This window comes from Rana temporaria, chromosome 2 (genome assembly GCF_905171775.1).
Source record: "Rana temporaria chromosome 2, aRanTem1.1, whole genome shotgun sequence".
Taxonomy (NCBI): Eukaryota; Metazoa; Chordata; class Amphibia; order Anura; family Ranidae; genus Rana; species Rana temporaria.
In genome coordinates this window covers 469027467-469051629 of record NC_053490.1, presented here as the reverse complement: position 1 = coordinate 469051629, position 24163 = coordinate 469027467, and the positions used below count along the sequence as shown (strand labels likewise).

The 24163-nt window shown below is 41.1% G+C and overlaps 1 protein-coding gene across 1 annotated transcript in view; it reads right to left on the bottom strand.

The window, feature by feature from the left end:
• Nucleotides 1-8673: 8673 nt before the first annotated feature.
• COL8A1 (collagen type VIII alpha 1 chain) overlaps nt 8674-24163 on the bottom strand; it is a 132610-nt gene continuing 117120 nt past the window's right edge. The window contains exon 5 of the mRNA XM_040338705.1: nt 8674-11222. Within this exon, the coding sequence (XP_040194639.1) occupies nt 9310-11222 (1913 nt within the window). The 3' untranslated portion in view covers nt 8674-9309. The remainder of the gene's footprint in view (nt 11223-24163) is intronic.

The following is a 24163-nucleotide window of genomic DNA, read 5'->3' as shown; positions in this document are numbered from 1 at the left end:
TACAAAAACCAATAGACAAGTGGAAAATAACAGACAAAACATATAAATTGTAGCGCTAAATTATACCCAAATAATATATGAAGATGTCTTGGTGAAAGACGGGGTATAAACCATAAACAAAAACCAAGTGACCGGTGAGCAATCAAAAATGGATAAATGGAGACTCCACTGTTGCCTTGCACATTTGATCAAGTGCTTTTTTTCTACTTTTGTGTAAGTGTTTCCATCTATTATTAAACACTCATTGCCTACAGTATTACACTATGTGCTTCTTCTTTTCAACTCTTTCCAACTCTTTCCAACCACATTGGGCTCCTGGTTTGATCGTCTGTGGGTCATCACCTTCAAGCATTCTACATCTGCTCCATTCGATTGGTGGATTTTAAGTCTATTGCCTTTGAAGATCTGGTCTCGCATTGATACATCCATTGATTATATCAAGTCTTGTTGACCCTCTGAGCGTATGCTTTTTAGGGTTCAACGTTTCTGGTAAGCCTCTGTGTATCGGTGGCGGTCTTTTCACAAGTGTGTGTCACGTCCAAATAGTGGGAATATCTCAAGGCTCTCTTGTTCACGTAAGAATTACTCACAAGTGGAACTCACGATTCAAGCTTCACTTATTTCATATATGACTGTTTGGACTTTTACATTTGTTATATCATTTATCCGTTTTTGATTGCTCACCATTCACTTGGTGGTTTTTGTTTATGGTTTATACCCTGTCTTTCACTAAGACGTCTAGTTCATATATTATTTGGGTATCATTTAGCGCTACGATTTATATGTTTCATCTTTATGTAGAGCAACAATTATTTTTTTCAGGTCCTCAGAGAGTTCTTTGCCATGAGGTGCCATGTTGATCTTCCAGTGACCAGTATGAGAGAGTGAGAGCAATAACACCAAATTTAACACACCTGCTCCCTTTTCACACCTGAGACCTTGTAACACTAAAGAGTCACATGACACCGGGGAGGGAAAATGGCTTATTGGGCCCAATTTGGACATGTTTACTCACTTTTGTTACCAGCGGTTTAGACATTAATGGCTGTGTGTTGTTATTTTGAGGGGAAGCAAATTTACACTGTTATAATCTGTACACTATACATTGTTGTCACATGAAAAGGTATAATAAAATATTTACAAAAAATGTGAGGGGTGTATCTGATATTTATATTCAAACTATGGGAACTGACCCTTTGGATCAGATAGAAGTCTGTCATAGTTCCTGGCATTTTCATGTTATTGAACTTTGGGACTGGTTACTGAATAAAAAATAAGTATAAAAGTTAACCTCTACTGTTGTGTAGCCTTGTGATATCTAGTCTTGCCATTTATAGCTTTACTGTAATGCCCTGTACACACGATCTGTTCATCCGATGAAAACGGTCTGATGGATTTTTTCATCAGATATCCGATGAAGCTGACTTTCATCAGTCTTGCCTACACACCATCAGTTAAAAAACCGATCGTGTCAGAACGCGGTGACGTAAAACACAACGACGTGCTGAGAAAAATGAAGTTCAATGCTTCCGAGCATGTGTCGACTTGATTCTGAGCATGCGTTGATTTTTAACAGATAGATTTCCCCACAGACGATCGTTTTTTTCTATCGGTTTTTTAACCATCAGATATTTTTAAAACGGGTTATACGTTTTTTCACCAATAGGAAAAAAAATGGGGCCCACACACGATCTGTTCATCTGATGAAAACGGTCCATCAGACCGGTTTCATCAGACAAACCGATCGTGTGTACGCAGCATAAGAGTGTACTAACTTGATTAATTGACCTTGATAGAGGTCCATAATTAAGACTATTATGCCATTTATATTTTGTAGACTCTTTAATATTCAAAGTTTATATATATATATATACACACACACACACACACACACAGCCAAAAGCCACAATTTGGATTTTGCAGGTAAAGCAATTTCTGAAAATCTGTTAGCGAAATAAGAAAAAAATGTTAATTATTAACATGAACTGAACCCAGCTAATGATTTGACCTTCATCTACAAAGAATCCCCTTTTTTTCTGTTTGCATTTATAGATATTATATAGATGCACATACATCATATGGTGTTCATAGACATCCTTGTACGGTTCATGTGGGTGCCCTGCCCCATGACTTGGGGCTCCACCTGCATTTGCTCACTATGCTAGGGTGATGGGTTGCCTCTCCCCCATGATTGGTTGTTCAGGTAATTCCAATGGATCCATGTATCGACCAGACTACATGTTCTTTTTTTTTTTTGGTATTGCAAAACAATATTTTATGTGTATATTTTTGTATCCAGTGGATATACAGGCTCTACGTATGATATCCTGATGAAGTTGATTTTTATCCAAAAAACGTGTGGAGTTTGTGGAGGGGCTTCCTATATTAACGCAACAATTCATACTGAACAGAATTTTGTACAAATCCAATCTGGACCTTAAACCCATTTGCCTTGGGAAAGGTTTTAGTATGGTGAAACTGTCTTTTAAATATATATATATATATATATATATATATATATATATATATATATATATATATAATTTTTTTTTTATTTTATTTTTTTTAAATGAATGATTTTTTTTTATAAACTTTATATTTTAACCACTTAACGACGGCTGGACATCTAAAGACATCCTGGGCTTTGTGGTGGTATATTAGAATGATGCCTGCAGCTACAGGCATCATTCAGATGTTGCAGTTTTCAGCCGGCGATTCCCTACACCATAAGAATTATATCGGCTAGTCAGCCGCTTGATTGTTCTTACGGGTGGCAAGAGGGGACTTCACTCCCCCCCTTCCCTCCCGCTGCCCTCCGGTGCTTCTACCAATTCACCGCTGGTGAGTCGGAGAACGGATCCGCCAGCCCCGGATGTCCACCATAGAGATTTCTGGCGGACCAGATGGTCGCTGGAGTCTCTATAATTGGCCTCTGCATTCAAAAAACTGTCGCCGCCTCGGCTGGGAAGCCGTGATCACATTTTTTTTATTTATTTTTTAGGCTTCCCAGCCTAGAGGTGAGATATAGAGTATTATTGACCCCACATCTCACTGTAAAGAGGTCCCGTCATGCCATATTCCTATTACGAGGGATGTTTACATTGCTTGTAATAGGATTAAAAGTGATCAAAATTATAAAAAAAAATTAAAGTGTCAAATTAAAAATGTTTAAAATTAACAACACATTGTTTATTTTATTTGATAAACGTGCCCCTGTCCCCGTGTGCTTATAAGAAAACAATGTTGAAACCATGTGAGGTGTTGCAGCGAACGTTAGAGCGAGAGCAATAATTCTAGCCCTAGACCTCCTCTGTAACTCAAAACGTGTAACCAGTAAAAAAAAGTTAAAGCATCGCCTATGGGGATTTTTAATTTCCGAAGTTTGGCGTGATTTCACAAGCGTGTGCAATTTTGAAGCGCGACATGTTGGGTATCTATTTACTTGGCGCAACTTCATCTTTCACATTATGCAAAAAAATTGGGCTAACTTTACTGTTTTTGTTTTTTTTAAAGCATAAAACTGTGTTTTTTTTAAAACATGTTTGAAAAATTCACTGTGTGAGATTAAAAGTTGCAAAGACTGGCATTGTATTCTCTAGGGTCTCTGCTAAACAAACATATATAATGTTTGGGGGTTCTATGTAATTTTCTAGCAAAAAAAATCGGATTTTTAAATGTAGAAGAGAAATGTCAGAATTTGCCTGGTTGACAAGTGGTTAAATATGGTTTTTGGTTGTCTGTCTTAAAAATCCCACCATAGCTAAGGGTATATGACCTCCATGGTGTTCTGACTCGCTGTACTTGGATGTAGCACTAAAAGGCCTATATCTAGTGTTTTGGTATATCATAAATGCTTCTTGTATTTTTAAAAATCCATTACATCGAATTTCTCTTTTTCTTCAAGATTAATTGACCAGGGATATTTATGAAGACTTGCCGATATCCATAGGTAAGACTAAAAGATTTGATCATCTTATGGTGCCGTATCCTGTTATCTCACCACTTGTTCAGTAAAAACTTTGATTGCATTAGTTGGATATAAGGAAACCTCTTCACCTGAAATGTGTATGCATTACACCAGGGGTCCCCAACCCTCCAGGCCTGTGGGGTTGGCGGCAGCTTGGTCTCTCTTGGTTGCTGCTTTTATTGCTGCCCGGCCTCTGCCTCCTTGTTGTTTCTTCCCCATCAATGAGAGCCAGTCTTCCCCCAAAATGCCGGAGGAAACCAAGTCACCAGTGCCGAGCCTGGACCTCTAGTGGTGGCTTTGACGATACAGCAGCAGTATGGAGGTCTCATAATGGGCCATGCAGGAAACACCCTGCAGTCAGGCCACTCCACAACATGCACTCAGAGCCCGGTCAAATCAAGACCCAGGCAGGACTTGGCTGTTGTTGGTCGGCAACAAGGCCCTTTATATCTTTTCTATGCCCCAGGTGGACCGGTAGGAGGAAAGCAGCCACCACTTATTGACAGGGGCGGAGCTTCACTCGCTCACCCCCTGCTGTGCAGCAATTGAATATAATAGCCCTTCATTGTAGCCACACAGCAGGGGGTGAGCGGCGGGCGAGCAAGTGAAGCTCCGCCTTGTGATCTGAGGTGCTCGGTGAGAAGCTCTGTGCAGTGATCCACTCACTGATGGCGTTTCCATAGGAATCTCTGTGCAGTCAAACCTCTCTGCTAATGATCTGTAAATACAGATCATTAGCGAAGATGTTTGACTGCACAGAAATTCCTGTTAAAACCCTATCATTGAGTTACAACAATATCACCCAGCCCCCATTGCCACCAACCACAACCCCCCCCCCCCCCCTGCCGGGCCCTGGAAAATTGCCCACCCGATACCGGTCCTAGGCACCAAAAAGTTTGGGGACTGCTGCATTACACCATAGGTTCCCTTTAATGCCACAAATTTTAACGTTGGAAGTCAATAAACCACCACCAGTGTTCAAGGGGAAAATCTTTATTGCTCACCAACATTCTGTAGAAACAATTTTAGTTTTTGCATCTTTTACATTGAAAACATTCTCTCTGTTGCAGGCTAACTCCACACTGAAATAAACAGCAGTATCCATTTGACATTATGCTCACATATATATCAATGTAGATTTGTATTGCCTCTGATCCCACAAGGAAACATTTCAAGGAAAAAAAAAAAAGATTTTATCTTTACATTAAGTTAAACATAATTCACTTTATGAGTTTAGCACCATTTTCAACGTACAGTATGAAACAGTCTTCTGTGCATTTGTTTTAGGAAGTCTGTTGAGGCAAATGTGACTTGCGTGATTTTTTTTTCCATTTTTTTAAAAACAAAAATAATTTACTGTAATATTTGCTCAGATATGGTCATACTAGGAAACCAACTGTGGTTATGTAAATGTATATGTTGAAAACAATCTAGCCTATTAGATGTAAAATTAGAGCCTTGTATCAATAACTTGAAAACACATCTGTATTTTTATATATTAAAGTATAAGTAAAAATATCTGCTTTTTTTAAGTTTGTTTTTCTTTTTCCTTTTTTTTTTTTTTTTTTGTAAGGTTTTGTAATGTAATGTGTTCCAAATAAAGAACAGTTTGATTATTCTATAGATAAGGTGAGTATTAAAAAGATGTTTAAACAAAGGTTCTCTCTTTCTGTATGTCTATTGCATAGTATATGATGATGGGTGGGGTAGCATAGTGATCGTGTTGAATGCTCATTGTCTATAAGAGGTTAGTGATGTCTTGCTAGCAGCAATTCTATAGCATTTCTCTAAAATCTTACCATGTGAAAAAATATATATTTGCAGCATACACAAAGTAGTACACAAAATGATCACACGCTCCTTACCTTGGCAAATCTCCTGAGCAGTGCACTTTAATTCTAACTTATAATCCTATTAAATATGCTAAAAATGTGAATTTATCCTTTACGTAAAACCAGTACTGTGTTTTATGGACCAGATAACTTTGGAATTGTCTTGTGTCCATGACAAGGCCCTACCCAAAAGGACATGACAATCCAATGACATGACATGACATGGAAATGCGTGCAACTAAACCACTGTTTTTAACACATACTGTTAGACAGGTGAATTTGGTTGGTTGCTGATTGGTCGGTAAGTTTGAGTTTGGATATTCTATGTTGTTTTTGTATGTATATGCCCCTTTTCCAGTGCTCCTTACTGTATAGATCAGTCATAGGTAGGGGCAGTGATATTTGTTTTCAGCATGTACTGGAGTCAGGCCAACAGAAGCTGACCAAGCTTCTGTTGAATGGGGCATGACCAAAAAAGGTCTGCCAATCAGCGCTTTCAGCCAATGGCTGAGAGCGCTGACTCGAGCGTTCTGATGGGGGGAGCTGCCCCCCTGACAAAACACAATAAAACAACAATGGAGATCGCTGTACTAACACCGAATTGCTAAGAACTGAAGTATCAATTATTAATATTTATAAATGATTAGACCATTTCAGTTTGAACTCTTAATAATTGCATTATAAAATGTAAATATAAAATAGGATATGGAGTCCCTTAAGCCCACATCAATGCATGGTATTTATTCATTTTTTTAAGCACTTAAAGAATTCTAGAAATCCTGTTTAAGATTTTCTTGCTTGATTAGCGTTTTTCAAGCTTCGCTGAGCAGCTGTCAAAAAAAGTACATCGGGATCTGCCCGCTGCTCCCAGCTGCACCTGAAAGGTGTCCATGAGTCACCAACTCTGTTTTTTTGTCTCCGCTCACTTCCTCTGCTTTGCTATTCACAAAGCACAGGCTGTGGTGACTCAAAAATGGCAAACGGGGCAGAAAAAAAACCTCCGGAACTGGTGTTTGCCACGGACGCCTTTTTGGTGAGGCTGGGAGCCAGACATATAGCTCCTGATTATTATTATTTATTAATATTATACAGGATTTATATATATAGCGCCAACAGTTTGTACATTTTAACAGCTGCTGAGCTTAGGGAAAGATGATAAAATAAGCAAACACCAATTAAACAGAAGTTATAAAAATGTTTTTAAAGGCTTTAAAAATAAAAAAATCAGTGATCCTGGAGTTGGGATTTAGGGTCAGAGTAAAAACATCAGAAGCTGATATATGTATCCATGATTGATGTATCATTTTCAAAGGCTGATAGGCAAGTTATTTTTCCACATTTGGGTATGTTTGATGGTCCATAAAGCACAGTAACATGGGTCTAATAAAAAAAAAAGGCTTCTACTTAACAAGTACATACATTCTGTACAAACATACATTGTGGATCCCCATGTCTTATTAACACCTAGGACGTGTAAAAAATGGAGCATGGAAAAGCATAGCAATGTGGTCTATAGCAAACAGTAAGATGCTCACTTTCATTTCCATTCTATCCACAAAAAAAATTATCTGTGAAATCTGGTTGTTATGGGCCACGCCTCAAAGTTTTTCTAATAATAAGCTACAATAACACAAGTTCACATCTAATACCATGATAGAGTACAGACTTTCTTCCTGCTTATATCATTTTATTTTTGACATGTGCACCTTTCAAGAAACAGAAAGCAATTAGAAGGAATGCCTTTTTTATTTTATTTTTTAATTTTATGTCTAAAAATATATTTAAATGAAAAAGAAAATCTATTTTAGCCATTCCATTAATCGTATAGGATTTGTGCATTTTAGGAGCTCTGTGCATTACTAAATAAAGAATTGCAAAGCACAATTTACAGTACTACATTCTGACAATATAATGCCAATGACTAGAAGATTATTTGGATTGTGACCATGTCTTTTTTTAAATTTCATAATTGGGAATTATAAGAAAATAACAAAAGCTTCTGTTCTTTATAACAATATCAGTGCATGGTTTACTCACTTAATAGCTTTTATGAGTTTGGTATGTCATTTGAAGATAAGCGAGTAATGAATTGTTCATTAAGAGAAATACCTTCTTCTAAGTCCCCCTTAATAGATATAATAGAGCTGTTCAGCTCATTCTGCTGCTTCAAAGTAGACCTATACTCATCAAGATGGAACAATTAGGAGTAACGGAATAGCCGTAATGCCTTTCCCGGTGAAGGTGCTGCTCCAGATTTTCTTTGTTGGTCAAATAACCAAAAGCCTGGACATGTGGCCAATCCTGAATGGGTCTACTTATCAAGATTTACACAACTTTCACACACATTCTAATCAAATCTAATGTGAAACTTGGGAGAAAACATTGATAAATAGATCCGGAAGATCAGTGGAACTAAACTTTTGATCTTACCCTTCAACACAAGTTAATTGCTTAGACTTTTTGTTGTTAGCACAGCACTAGATGAAGCCTGAAGCAGAAAGTATTTAATTAAAGTTAAGTAATCAGGATCTGGAGAAATCTAATTAATGATTATTTTACTATGCATTTACCATTCCTACATAAGTTTAATTTTGCATTTGAGAATAGGCCTGCTTTAAAACCAGCAAAGTCACTGATACGGACAAGTACCCAACGCAGGAGTTCCTACTGGCTGCGTATGTGTTCTAGTTTAGTGACTCTACCAATGGAAAAGTTGTACATTGCACTGACAGATATATCTGAACACCAGGGGTCAGAAGCCTGGGGGAATTTCTTTAAAGAGGAACTCCAGTCAAAAGATAACACTTTGTAATAAATATGCTGTATTAATACCTGGTTGCCTGCGGTTTTTGCATATATTAGCGGGAACAAATATATTATTAACAAACCCCATTTAATGTCAATTGTAAATGCAGCTTTTGAAAACAGTGGACATGCCCACAATGAAATACTAGATAATCTGCTCACTGTAGCACTGATATTACAACTGGGACTGTTGAAACTCATATTTAAAATATGACAAATACATTTAACAAAAATATGAATACTTTGATGTTTGTTCTGATTAGAGTTCTGCTTTAACGACAATGTCTTGGTGTATTTTTGAGTCTGGGAATTGTATCAAACATAAGTCCTGGTTTCACAGTTGCGGTTTTTCCCTGTATTCTATGTAGAGTAATTTGAACTTTAGTATTGATTGGATAGTACTGATGTCAGCTAGGATCCTCGTGTGCAATATGTGCCAAGACGCTTTTCTATTAAACAAGACAGCACCAGTCCACATTGTCAATAAATTCTTCACTCTGTATATAATGTGCATAGTAGGATAGAAGATGAAGCCTGGGTAAAGGATGGTCCATCTGCCGGTCTGTGTTAGTTATCGCCTCAAAGGCCTGGAACATATTTAGCAACATTTTTGCCACTGGTAGCAGAGAGTTTAAGGCAGTTATTACTGATATAAAAAAAAGTAAAAAGCCAAATTAATTTAAGAGTTTTTATCATTTTTGCCATTCACATTGGATATAATAAATATCCGGAGAATGATGAGTGAACATACTGCCCAGCATAGAGTCCAGATGCTTGATCGGAGGGCATTTGAATATATACTTTATCCCCAAGCATTAGGGGAACCACTGCACTGCCTGAAGCTTGGTCTAGGTAGCCCTTCTTATATTCATCATATGTGTACATTAATGGTTCATTGTTCTTATAGAGTGCCACCCAAACGTTGGCTCCTTTGCAATGGACATGGTAGGAGAAGTAGTAGATACCAGGAATTTCACAAGTAAATATGCCAGTGTGTGGATTGTAGCCTTGTCTACCATTATAGAGCAGTCTTTCAAATTTGATAGGTTCTCCTACTGGGGGGAAGGCCGTGGTCAGTTCAGCCGTAAATGCTGGCATTTCGTGATTGGGCACCGTGCCTCCCTTCTTTCCTGTGTAACCTTGATAGGATTTTACTCCATCAATTGCAGGCCCCATGTTTGGTAAATACTGTCCCATGCCTGGTGGTGTGGGTGGGATTTCTGCAGGAAGTCCGGGTGCACCTGGTGGCCCAGGAGGACCTGGCAATCCACGCTGTCCTGTAGGCCCTACTGGCCCTGGTTGTCCTGCAGGACCTTGGGGTCCTTGTATACCATTCTTCCCCACGCCAGGTAGACCAGGTGCCCCAGTTGTTCCTGGTTCTCCTTTAGGTCCTGGAAGTCCTGGAGGTCCAATTGGGCCACTTGGTCCGGCAAGACCAGGAATCCCAGTTGGTCCTTGGAGACCTTGATCACCGGGCATTCCACCTTCTCCTTTGGGTCCAGGCAATCCAGGTTGACCAGGCGATCCAGTAAAACCTTTGTGTCCAGGTTCTCCTTTTGGGCCTATTGGTCCTGGTAACCCTCTAAGACCTTGAGGCCCCACCTCACCTGGAAATCCTTGTTTACCTGGAAGCCCCTGAATTCCTGGTTCACCTTTTTGTCCTGTTGGTCCATCAGGGCCCCCATTGCCACGATCTCCTTTGGGACCAGGAAAACCAGCAACACCTGGTGGTCCCATAGGTCCAGGCAGACCTGCAGGCCCTGGCTCACCTGGTTGGCCTCCTATACCTGGTTCACCTATATGACCTTTTTCACCCTTTGGTCCCATGGGTCCGGGTGGCCCACCAAATCCACGGTCTCCTTTTATTCCAGGAAAACCTGGCTTACCAATTCCTGGAAGACCAGGAGCTCCAGGTAAACCTGGAAGTCCTTGGTCACCTTTAATACCTGGCAATCCAATGTCACCTGGGAGACCATCTTGGCCTGGTTTCCCAACACCTGGAATTCCTGGTGGACCCTGAAGCCCGGGTGGACCAACTGGTCCTTCCTGCCCTGGTGGCCCTTGTAACCCAGGGTTTCCTTGATGCCCCTTTGGTCCATGGAAGCCATTCATACCTGGCTTACCAATGCCAGGAAGGCCAGATTGGCCTGGGGGTCCTTGAAGTCCAGGGGGGCCTTTAAGTCCAGGTAATCCAGGTACCCCAACTCCCTTATCTCCTTTTGGGCCTAAAATTCCGGGAAATCCTGGTGGTCCTTTAAATCCTGGCTCGCCTTTTGGCCCTGGAAGCCCTGGTAAACCGGGTTCGCCTGGTTTACCAATGCCTGATAAACCTGAAGGCCCAGGTGCTCCATGTGGTCCTGGCTGTCCTGTTTGTCCACCCTCTCCTTTAGGTCCTTGATCTCCCTTTGGACCTGGTATTCCAATGCCCCCTGGTTTTCCTGGCATGCCTGGCATTCCTGGCTTTCCCATACCAGGAAATCCAGATGGGCCGGGTGGACCTGGGTTTCCTTTTGATCCTGGCATTCCTTGTCCTGGTGGTCCAGAAGGTCCTGGTGGTCCTCTTGGTCCAGGTTCACCAGGTGCGCCTTGTTCTCCTCTCCTCCCAGATAATGGAAGTTCTGGTAAAATAAACAAAATGTTTATAATCATTAGTCTTTGTAAAAAAAAAAAAAGTAATACCATGGGCAAAACAATTATAACATATTTGTATCTATGCCTTACCAAAATATACCACCTTTAGTCTTAAGGCAAACCTAATTAGAACAAGTGCCACAGATGTAGATTTACCATGACTTAAAAATGCCAAAACAGTAATAAACCTAAAGTGTTCTTTTAATGAATAATAGTAATAAACACTCAGAAGGAAAACAAATATATAATATATTCTTATAGTGTTTTGTTGTCTACTGTTCTGTTTATACACTAGCTAACTTGCTATCTTCAACTAACATCACTTAAAAAAAGCTCAGCCATACCAACTGTTTTACACTTTAAAATTATTCTGGCACTTTTGAAAAATCAGGAATTTCTGATTACAGCAGCACCACCTGCTGGTGAAATCTGTCTCCTTCAATCAGATATAATGAAATTGGTTGTAAACCCCTTACATATACCTAGTGAAGTAACTGGCCTCAGGTGATAAATACAGATAAAATAAATCCTCTGAAAGAAGTTGTACCTGTTTTATCTGCAGCCTCTCTATATCAGTTCAAAATGCATTTATAAAGCTGGTCTCAGCATTCAGAAAAAAGAGGGTGGAGATCTGAAGAACTCAGTGAGGAGAGCACTAAGAGCTGATTGGAGGGCAGTGACACCCCCCCCCCCCTTCACACAGAAACAGCGCTGAGGCTGTCAATCAGCTGGAGGTCCCTGTCACCTTTTTTCCCTTGTCAGAAGTGATTAATGCTGATAGCAGAGGAACAAAGCAGCAGACAGAAATTACACGAAGGCCTCATGCACACTGGACATTATAAAAACAGCAGGAGCTGCGGCTGTAGAATGGCACATTAAAATGTTGCCGCCTTTACAGCATGTTTGTATTACCGTTTGCCGTATACTTCTACAGAAGCATATAGCTCAAAAAACACTAATAAATTGCAGAATAGACATGTTTTTTTCCATTTTTCAGTTATAGCATTTTTATAGCTGAAAAGTTCCTCTTCAAACCTACTAATTCTGGGGGGGGGGGGGGTTTCAGCCAAAAAACGCTGATAAAAACCTACAGTATGTGTCAATGGACAGCTAGAATAACATGCTGCACACATCCAGTGGATATGAGATCTAATTGCTCTTAACCACTTGCCGACCGGCCACCGCCGTTATACGTCGACAAGTTGGCTCGGCTGGGCGAGAGCACGTAATATGACGTCCTCTCTCCCAGCCGCCACTAGGGGGCGCGCGCGCGCCCCGCTCGCCCCCGACTCCCGTGCGTGTGCCCGGCGGGCGCGATCGCCGCCGGGCACACGCGATCGCTCGGTACAGAGCGGGGACCGGGAGCTGTGTGTGTAAACACACAGCTCCCGGTCCTGTCAGCAGGGGAAATGCTGATCTTCGGTTCATACAATGTATGAACCGAGGATCAGTGTTTCCCCTAGTGAGGCCACCCCCCCCCCCCCACAGTAAGAACACACCAAGGCATACTTAACCCCTTCCCCGCCCCCTAGTGTTAACCTCTTCACTGCCAGTGGCATTTTTATAGTAATCCAATGCATTTTTATAGCACTGATCGCTATAAAAATGCCAATGGTCCCAAAAATGTGTCAAAAGTGTCCGAAGTGTCCGCCATAATGTCGCAGTACCGAAAAAAAAATCGCTGATCGCCGCCATTACTAGTAAAAAAAATATAATAAAAATGACATAAAAATACCCCCTATTTTGTAAACGCTATAACTTTTGCGCAAACCAATCAATAAACGCTTATTGCGATTTTTTTTTACGAAAAATATGTAGAAGAAAACGTATCGGCCTAAACTGAGGAAAAAAAATGTTTTTTTATATATTTTTGGGGGATATTTATTATAGCAAAATGTAAAAAATATTCATTTTTTTCAAAATTGTCGCTCTATTTTTGTTTATAGCGCAAAAACTAAAAACCGCAGAGGTGATCAAATACCACCAAAAGAAAGCTCTATTTGTGGGAAAAAAAGGACTCCAATTTTGTTTGGGAGCCACGTCGCACGACCGCGCAATTGTCTGTTAAAGCGACGCAGTCCCGAATCGCAAAAAGTACTCTGGTCTTTGGGCAGCAATATGGTCCGGGGGGTAAGTGGTTAATTGAGACAAATAAACACTATATAGGCATATTCTTTGTTCATGTTTGAGGTTTACAACCACTTTAAGTTATAATACAGTATATGAGAGAGAGAATTCATTTTTTTTAAAGCACAGGTGTCAATCACAAGGCCTGCGGGCCAAATCCGTCCCTCCAGGCCATTTCATGTGGCCCTCGCACCTCTCCTGCAGCTGCAGGAGAGCTCCAGCCCTCCTCTGGTCCTACTCCAGACCCCTACTTTCTGCTTTCAAGCAATGCATCCAGCTTCTTCCCAGAAGCAGCATAAGGTAAGGGGGGTGCATTGTGATGTATGGGAGGGTGGGGGACTCAACTTCTGATGGTGGGGAGGCTCTTGACATCTAAGGAGGGATGCGCTGGACATCTAATCTTACAGATACAACCAGCCCTTTTGAGGGCAATCATATTGCTGATGCGGCCCACAATGAAATTGAGTTTGACACCCCTGCTTTAAAGGATGGGTATAGTGTTTTTTGTTTTTATGTGTTATCTTCAAAAATGGAAATGTAAAAAATTATATATATATATATATATATATATATATATATATATATATATATATATAGTATATGATTTTTGATATGCTAACAAGACGCACATCTCTCCCCCTTCACTTCTAAGCCAGAAAAGTTTCAATCAAACAAAGGGGGTCAGAAAGTGGAAGTTCCAGTTGGGCCTTCTAATTAGAAAGTCCAGTTACCCTCTGCAAACACTCTATTACAAAAGCAACCTGCAATTATTATTATTTTTTTGTAAAATAAAATTATTATTATTTTATGTAATAATAATACGCACAGTTGGTAAACACGAAAACATGCAAAACAACTGTATAGTGTCGGACAAATACAATTTATTGAACCACTCCCACATTATTTTTAAAGTTGCTATTCTATCAAATTAAAATACTAAACATAATAAAACCATAATCCCATTACAAAATTATAGTCTAAGCTCCAAGTATGCAGAATAGCAGTCAAACAGCCACATTTATGAAGGCATGGACCACTGATTGGCCACATTTATGGGGGCATGGACCACTGATTAGCCACATTTATGGGGGCATGGACCACTGATTAGCCACATTTATGGGGGCATGGACCACTGATTAGCCACATTTATGGGGGCATGGACCACTGATTAGCCACATTTATGGGGGCATGGACCACTGATTAGCCACATTGAAGAAATACTGAACACTCACATTTAAAGCTCAACTGGACTTTCAGTTTCAGCTAAATATATTTCAAGTGCATCAAAGTATTAACAGTTATTTTTCTTTAAAAAGCAGCTATAGCCTTAAAAAACATGTCCCTTGCCAGTATGTTGCAATGAAGTACCTTGCTCTGTGTGGAAGCACTGGTCTATCTTTGGAAATCCAACACCTTGTCTCAACAGTTGCTGGTTTCTGAGTAGTTCCCAACTATTTTAATGAAGTTTTTCTTTAAGGTAGAATCCCAAAAAGTATTGGAGTTTTTGTGCCATGAGCTGTACTGTATTGGCCACCTCTGTACTGCGCCATAGACCGATAGATGCCTACAGACCGGCTCTCTTATTCTGGGAGAACGTCAATGTCCGTATTTCTTCCCTTACATAATTTTTTTTTTTAAATGTTGTTTGTTTTTTGTTTGTTTAGCAAAAGATAAAATAAAAACTGTGGTAATTAAATACCACCAAAAGAAAGCTCCATATGTCTCAAAAAATGATAAAAATGTCATGTGTGTACAGTGTTGCATGACCACGCAATTGTCATTCAAAGTGCGACAGCAATGAATGCTGAAAATGGGTCTAGGTAGGAAGGGGGTGAAAGTGCCCAGTATTGAAGCGGTTAGGTTGGTCCGCTCATTCTAAAGATACAAAAAACACACCTGCCACACTTGTGGTGCTCGGTAACACAAGTAAATTGGCAGCTACTGTATGTGTACATTGAGGTGCCATTCTTGCATCAATATTGGCATATGACACCGCAATACAATGCGTACACATAGTGTTGTGCTGTAGCATGCATTAGGGTATGAAGCCAGCCTAAACCGACAAGTTCAAGTTGGCATTAAACTTAGCCTTCCCATACCTCTTAATATACCGAATATGACATGGATATTTCACTGAAATAAAAAAAATTGATGTAGATGATGCAAAAAAATAATAATCTCACAACTATAGAGGAGACGAGGGGCATTCAACAGAAGACCTGGGACACGCACAGCCTTTGTGCCAGGGTCTAGCAATGCAGAACAGGTTGCATTTGAAAATGAATGGTGCCACTCCAAAAATGCACCACAAAATCGTGCAAAGGAAACGTGATGTGGCAGCTTTGCTTAGGTGTGACTGGGGCCTGAAGCATCAGATATCATAGTTACCTTGGGCTTTATTGTATCCTCCTTTTCAAATGCAACCTGTTCTGCATTGCTAGACCCTGGCACAAAGGCTGTGCGTGTCCCAGGTCTTCTGTTGAATGCCCCTCGTCTCCTCTATAGTTGTGAGATTATTATTTTTTTTGCATCGTCTACATCAGTGCCAAAATTTGGTACCTGAGCTTCTTTGGTGCATTTTTGGAGCAGAGGGAGGCCCATTAAAAATGAATGGTGCTACTTCAAAAATGCACCACAAAATCGTGCAAAAGAAACGTGATGTGGCAGCTTTGCTTAGGTGTGACTGGGGCCTGAAGCATCAGATACCATAGTTACCTTTTGCTTTATTGTAACCTCCTTTTTAATGGGCCTCCCTCTGCTCCAAAAATGCACCAAAGAAGCTCATGTACCAAATTTTGTCACTGAGCCAGGCGCATTTGGCGTTGCGATATTTTCAGTGATTTTTGTGCGTTTTGTTGCAATTGCTGTTAAATGGTACTGCGTTTAGATCGCCATTAAAAATAATAGAACAGCATACACGGCCCACGTTATACTGCAATTCTATAATTGCAGGCAGAATCGCGCTATTCTGCTTGCCATTTCAGTACACTCATGTGTGAACGAGGCCTCACAGTACATGCAGCTACAGAAGTCAGCGAGGGCTTGTTTTAAATCGAATGCATTGCTTGTAAAGAATATGTAAATAGGTGAATGTCCATATCTAGGTCACAGCCATTTCTGTTTTTCCTCCTTAATATGTCATACTGATTCAATAGTTTGGGTACTTTCCAAATCTCAAAGCAGGCACAAGTATACAGATCAGGGTCTCTGACATACCTGTTTATTTGCAGCATGCTTTCTTTGGATCAGTGATTTGGAAAGTACTGAATCTACCTGAATGCTGAGTCACTGTGAAAAGGGCAAAGCGTAGGCACATTCTGCTACATTTCAAGGTTGCTTGCTTCTTCTTCTCTCCTTCCACCCATGGAGGCAGCCAATCATAGTAATGGGCCAATTGGAAAGTATGTAGGGTGAGCAAGCTTGGACACCATAGAACATGTATACGTTTTCCTGTTCACGGCTGCCCAGCATTGGGGAAAGCAGGGGACTAACAACTGCTAAAGGAATGTGCAAAAGACTCCTTTATGCAACTGCACTTTTTATCTATGAGCTGCTTCTTTTGTACATAGAAGCATAGACAAGTGACAGCAAAAAAAGACCAATTGGTCCATTGAGTCTGCCATATTTTTAACCACTTAATCACCAGGCCTATTTTGGCACTTCTCTCCTTCATGTAAAAATCACAATTTTTTTGCTAGAAAATTAATCAGAACCCCCAAACATTATATATTTTTTTTAGCAGACATCCTAGGGAATAAAATGGCAGTCATTGCAATACTTTTTGTCACACCGTATTTGCGCAGCGGTCTTACAAGCGCACTTTTTTTGGGAAAAAATAACTTTTTTTAATTAAATAAGACAACAATAATTTTTGCCCAGTTTTTGTATATATTGTGAAAGATAATGTTACGCCGAGTAAAATGATACCCAACATGACACGGTTAAAAATTGCGCCCGCTCGTGGCATGGCGTCAAACTTTTACCCTTAAAAATCTCGATAGGCGACGTTTAAAAAATTCTACAGGTTGCATTTTTTGAGTGACAGAGTAGGTCTAGGGCTAGAATTATTTCTCTCGCTCTAACGATCGCGGCGATACCTCACTTGTGTGGTTTGAACACCGTTTTCATATGCGGGCGCTACTCGCGTATGCGTTCGCTTCTGTGGGCGAGCTCGTCGGGACGGGGCGTTTTAAAAAAAAAAATTGTTTTGTTTTCTTATTTATTTTTATAATTTTTTACACTGAAATAATAAAAAAAAAAAATTATCACTTTTATTCCTATTACAAGGAATGTAAACATCCCTTGTAATAGAAAAAAGCATGACAGGTCCTCTTAAATATGAGATCTGGGGTCAAAAAGACCTCAGATCTCATATTTAGGCTTAAATGCAAAAAAAAAAATTGAAACTGTATTTTTTTCAAATGACAAAAAAAAAAAAAATGTTGCTTTAAGAGGCTGGGCGGGACTGACGTTTTGACGTCACTTCTGCCCAGCAGAGCTATGGGGACGGGCGAAGGAGATTTTTCCTTCAGTCTCGTCCCCAGTCAGCTGCCGAACGGTCCCGATCGCCTCCGCCGCTACCGACGGCTCCGGTAAGCGGCGGAGGGCGCGGGAGAGCGGCGGGAGGGGGGGGGCCCTCTCCCGCCACTGATAGCGGCGATCTCGCGGCGAATCCGCCGTGGAGACCACCGTTATCATTTACAGGACCGTTGGCACTAAAGATCGATACCTCGGTTGTGGCAGCAGCTGCTGCCGTTACCGAGATATCCATCTTTAAAAACAGGACGTATTTTGGCAATGGGCCGGTTGTCAAGTGGTTAAAAATGTTTTAATCTTATTATTTAATTTAGAAAAGTTGTTAACCTTTTTTTATAGATCTATGTTTGACACAGGCATGTTTGAATACATTTACTGTTGACTGACTCCCTACTTCTGCTGGAAGTCTATTCCAAGTGTCAACTACTCTTTAGGGAAAACAATACTTTCTAAGATTTGTTTTGTACTTTCCTCTTGCTAGTTTCAGGTCATGTCCCTGTGTTGATCTTCTTGATCTCAGCCTCATATTGGAAATACTTCTCTCCTGAACCTTATTCACTCTTAACCACTTGCCACCTACGCTATAGCCAAAAGACGGCTTCAGCATGGGCTTAAATTGCCAAGAGGGCATCCTGGTGATGGGCTCTGTGATCGCAGAGTCCGTGAGATTTGGCTGATAATAGATCGGATAAAGGGCCAATCACAGCGTCCCTTTGCCACGTGATCAGTTGTCAGCCAATGACAGCTGATCGCGGAAATAAACAGATGCCGGTTATCGTATTTTTTTTCCTTTACGCTGTCAGTGTGAAGGGAAAAAAAAGCAGTGGCTTTGATTAGAGGGACATGTGCTGCAAATCAGTGCAACCCATCAGTGCAGACTATTAGTAGACATCAGTGCAGACCCATCACTGCACACCAGTGAAGGAGAAAACGTACCTGTTTGCAAAATGTTATAACAAAATATGAAAAACTTTTTTTTTTTTTCAAAATGTTCTGTCTTTTTTTGTTAAGCCAAAAAAAAAACCCCCAGTGGTAATTATATACCACCTAAAGAAAGCTCTATTTGTGTAAAAAAAAAATGATACAAATTTCACATGGGTACAGTGTTGCATGACCGTGCAATTGTCATTCAAAGTGTGAGAGCGCTGACAGCTGAAAATTGGCTTGGGCAGGAAGGGAGTATAAGTGTCCTGTAAGCAAGTGGTTAAAGTATTATATATTTCAATGATGTCCCCCTTTACATTCTTTTCTCACAACTGTACAATTCCGAAAGTATCTCCTGATGTATTTTATTATTATTCTTATTATACAGGATTTGTATAGCGCCAACAGTTTACGCAGCACTTTACAATATAAAAGGGAGACAGTACAGTTACAATTAAATAAAGAACAAGAGGGCCCTGCTCATAGGAGCTTGCAATCTTATAGTGTGGGGCGAGTGGTACGAAAGGTTGTAACTGAGGGGGATGAGCTGATAAAATTAATAAAACATTAGTTGGAGATGTGATAGGCTTAGTAGGAGATAGCCGGACAGATTGAGGTAGAGAGTTCCAGTGGATGGGAGAGGCTCTGGAGAAGTCATGTCGACAAGCATAGGAAGAGGAGATGAGGGAGATGGAGAGAAGGAGGTCTTGAGAAGAGTGTGGGTGATGTTTGAAGTCAAGATTGGTGATGTAGCTAAATTTTATCCCTCAGACCTTTCACCATTTTTGTTGCCTGTCTCTGAACTTGTTTTAACTTATTAATATCTTCTTATAGGTGAAGTTTTCAGAACTGGACACAATATTCTAAATGAGGTCTCACTAAAGATCTATATAGGGGAATCGGGACCTCCTCCTTCCTGCTGGTGATCCCTCTAGTGATGCATCCTAGAATTATATTCACTTTTCCCACTGCTTGGTCACACTGTTTATTCATTTTGAAAGTCTCTAAAATAAGTACCCCCAAATCTTTTCCCTCTGTGATTCTGACCAACATTGTACCCCCAATATTCTATTAATGGATAATCATTTTTCCCTGGGTGCATTGTTTTAGATTTAGAAACATTGAACTGCTGTTTCCACTGCTTTATTCAATATTTCAGCAATGCCACATCATGTTCCATGTTACAGACACGGCCAGGAATATCAACCCCATTGCCCACCTTAAGCCGGCCATAGATGGGCAGGCTGAATGTACCCAAGTTGATCGATCAAGTTGGGTACAACCAGCCTGTTGGATTTTACATGCCATTATTAAATTATTATTATTATGGTTTTCGTTCCTGCAATCCGTGGTTGCACGCAACCAGATTTAAAAATCGCTCTGTCTATGGCAGGCCTTAGTGTCATCAGCAAAAAGATATACCTTACCCACAAACCTTTAGTTATATAATTTTCAAACTGATTAAATAGAACAGGACCTAGTACAGAGCCTTGTGGTACACCACTGACTGGTCTCTCTGTTTCGAATGAGCCCACATTTATATCCAGATTCTGATATCTATCCTCTAGTTAACCGCATATCCACTGAATCACCCAAGGGTTAAATCCTACCTTCTACAACTTTATTATGACATTATGTGGAATTGTTTTAAATGCTTTTCTGAAATCAAGATATGCCACAGCACCGCCCTGGTCCAAAACTTTGATAAAGTAAAAAAATATAAATCAGATTAGTCTGACAGGATCCACCTTCAGTAAAGCCATGCTTCTTTGGGTCCAATAAGTTGTGTTTTTTAAGTGACCAACAACAGATGGTACATTGATTGGCCTGTATATGCCAGCGTCTACCTTGCTACCCTTCTTGTGCATAGATATCATATTTATTGTCTCCTATTAGAAGAGATTGATTTAAAAGATCTGTTAAAAGCCTATACTCAAAGTTCTCTTAAAACTCTGGCATTAATACCATCTGGACCCATTGTTTTATTAAGCTTAAAGCCGGGTACACACTACAGTTTTTTTTTTCCGTGCAAACCCCAGGTCGGGAGCCGCTGTACTAACCATGCAAATGCCACTGGCCGGCTTCTGTCGGGCAGACCGACATACACACAGGCAGAATGTCAGCTGGTATGTTTTGTACCAGTGTCGAGCTAGTTCCCCTATCGATATGGTTCCCTGCTTGACTGCGCAAGCGCAGATGAAAGCCCACGGAAATCTCCGAACCTCGGACGGCATCCAGGCTCATTCCTTACCAACTCCGTGGATTGGAGGATGTTAAAAAAAGAGCCAGGAGGCCGAGCGAGCGCAGCGAGCCATCCGAGCGAAGCGACTGGCCACTTACAGCAAATTCCACGTCGCCCTGGACCTCTTGCTACAGCTGGTCAGGTTCGGTGATTTCCGTCGGCTCGGATTGTGCCTGTGCAGTCAACCGTATCGGCAGATCACCGGCAAATGTCTCCCAACATTCTGCCTGTGTGTATGGGGCTTTAACCAAGCTAGTCCCTCTTCTACCTCTGTCTTTAGAAATCTTGAAAATAAACCTTCATCACAAGAACCAATATTTGTTTGCTCTGACAGGGCAATGAATAGTTAGTGGAAATTGGCAGAAAAGCAACACAAGATCTGACAGCAGTGTTTCTAATCAGAGAGCAGTTCTATCAAATTAAATCCTCTTTGTTTTCCTTGGTCACACAAGAATGCCCCTAAAAATAGTTGGCTATTTGCTCAACTAATTTTCTCTAAACAACCCAAGCCTTTCTTATCACATCCGCGTTCCTTGTTCGATAACGGTAAGATTAGGTTTATACAGACCTGGATGAAAAGTGCCGACTTTGGCTACAAGAAGCTTTTATATATCAGCAGCTGACCCAACTACTGAGTTGGCATCTCATGTTTCTCATGCTCTTTTAGTGAGAGATAACATATGAATTGGTGTAACCTGCAATTAAGTCATATTTCTACCGAAATAAATCACGGGGCCCTGTACAACCTACCTGACGGAGGCTCCCTTCAGCCCCACCCCTGGTCCTTCCTTCAGCCCCACCCCTATACATAGAGGCTAGGGTATACATAAAGGCTAAATTGTGGGCATGGCTAATTTTAAAAATATGCACCACACAGAGCTGAAAACGGACATGGTTTAAATTACGCTTAATAATTGGGCATTGCTTGAAGGGGTGTGGTTATTTAGAGTCTAATATGACTGTGTGTAGGATGCAGAGGACACTGTGCTGCGTTCAAAACTGCACTGTCCAATTTCTCACAGTTCTACATGAAAAAGAAGATGCTATTTATGTCAGGTAAGCCAATTTAAAAAAAATAAAAACATTCTAAACTTTTAATGAGAAGTAATATTATGTCTAAGGGATGGTTCACACCATGCCTGCTTCTGAATTGTGAAGGAATGTGCTGTGGATTCCTGTACAATTCAACCTGCATGCAAAATGCATTGCTTTTGCGATCTGCAGCAGATGTCAATAAAAAGTTAATGACACTTCAAACTCAGGTCGCAAATGTAATGTGTTTGCCCTGCACCTGCCAGCCCTGGATCACCATGTGATCTGGTTGCAGTGCATTTTAAAAAGTAGTGCATACATTACTTTTGGTGCATTGCAATTTTAGCCCATTCAATGAGTGAATGAGCTTGAAATTGCACTGCACAGACCCGCATGTGAATTGCACAGTGTGTTCCTGTGTGATTCGGCTCCAGGCATGGTGTGAACCAGTGATCTAAAATTTTAGATAGAAGTAATAAAAAGTGGGGTTTGCTGACATTGGGGTAGATTCAGGTAGGGGAGCGCACTGATCCGGCGGCGCAGCGTATCGTCTTTACGCTACGCCGGCCTAAATTACAGGAGCAAGCGCTGTATTCACGAAGCACTTGCTCCGTAATTTGTGGCGGCGTAGCGTAAAAGGGGCCGGCGTAAGCGCGCGTAATTCAAATGATCCGGTAGGGGGCGTGGATCATTTAAATTAGGCGCGTTCTCGCGCCGAACGTACTGCGCATGCGCCGTCCCTAAAATTTCCCTACGTGCATTGCGGTAAATGACGTCGCAAGGACGTCATTGGTTTCGACGTGAACGTAAATGGCGGCCATTCACGGACGACTTACACAAACGACGTAAAATTTTCAAATCGCGACGCGGGAATGTTGTCCATACTTAACATTGGCTGCGTCTCCTAATAGCAGGAGCAACGTTACAACGAAAACGACTTACGCAAACAACGTAAAAAACTACCGCCGGGTGCACGTACGTTTGTAAATCGGCGTAAGTATGTAATTTGCATACTCTACGCTGACAACTACGGAAGCGCCACCTAGCGGCCAGCGTGAGAATGCACCCTAAGATACGACAGCATAAGAGACATATGCCAGTCGTATCTTAGGCTAATGTTGGCGTATCTAGCTTTCTGAACACAGAAAATAGATACGCCGGCACAGCTTTGGAATTACGCGGCGTATCTATGGATACGCCGGCGTAATTCTTTCCTGAATCTACCCCATTGATGGCATCTCCCTTTTCATGTAGCACTCCTGTGAGAAATTGGGCTGTGCAATTTAAAACCAATTTCTCAGTCAGGACAGCTGTGCTACATGAAAAAGCAGACATTAGTCTTTACATTGTTAACCGCTTGGCGCCCGCGCTATAGCTGAATGACTGCCAGAGTGGACCCCAAATGCCGGGAGGACGTCAATAGACGTCCTCCCCTTCGCCCGCGCTGTGCGTCCTCCCCTCGTGTGCTGTGATCACCCGAGTCACTGAGACTCGGGTGATCACAGATCCGAGTAAGGGGCCGGTCCCCGCCCCTTACCAGGTGATCAGCTGTCGGCCAATGACAGCTGATCACCTGATGTAAACAAAAGCCAGTAATCATTTTTTTTTCTTCTCACGCTGACAGTGTGAGGAGAAAAAAAAAGCCTAAAGCCCCATACACACTATCAGTTTTCCTGCAGGTTTTTCTCTTCAGGTTTACCAAAACCATCTAATATGAGGTCAAACCTTAACAGTTTCAATTTGTAAGCAATCAGGCAGGCCCTTTCACTACATGGTTTTGGTAAACCTGAAAAGAAAAACCTGCAGGAAAACTGATAGTGTGTATGGGGCTTTAGATAGCTATGACTAAGCATTGAAGTTCAATGTGAAACGCGTCAGCTGTTTTGTTCCCACTGTATGTTGTTTTTGTAGTGCATTTTCCTTTTTTTTTACCCAATAAAGGGCACGTCTTTTTTAGACAGAGTGCGGCTGTCCATATATTTTCCTTCCTCTGCATGTATGGGGCTTTACACTGACTTATGTGTAAGGGACATTGGTCCGAAAGAGGAATGAGGCACATCTGCCTCA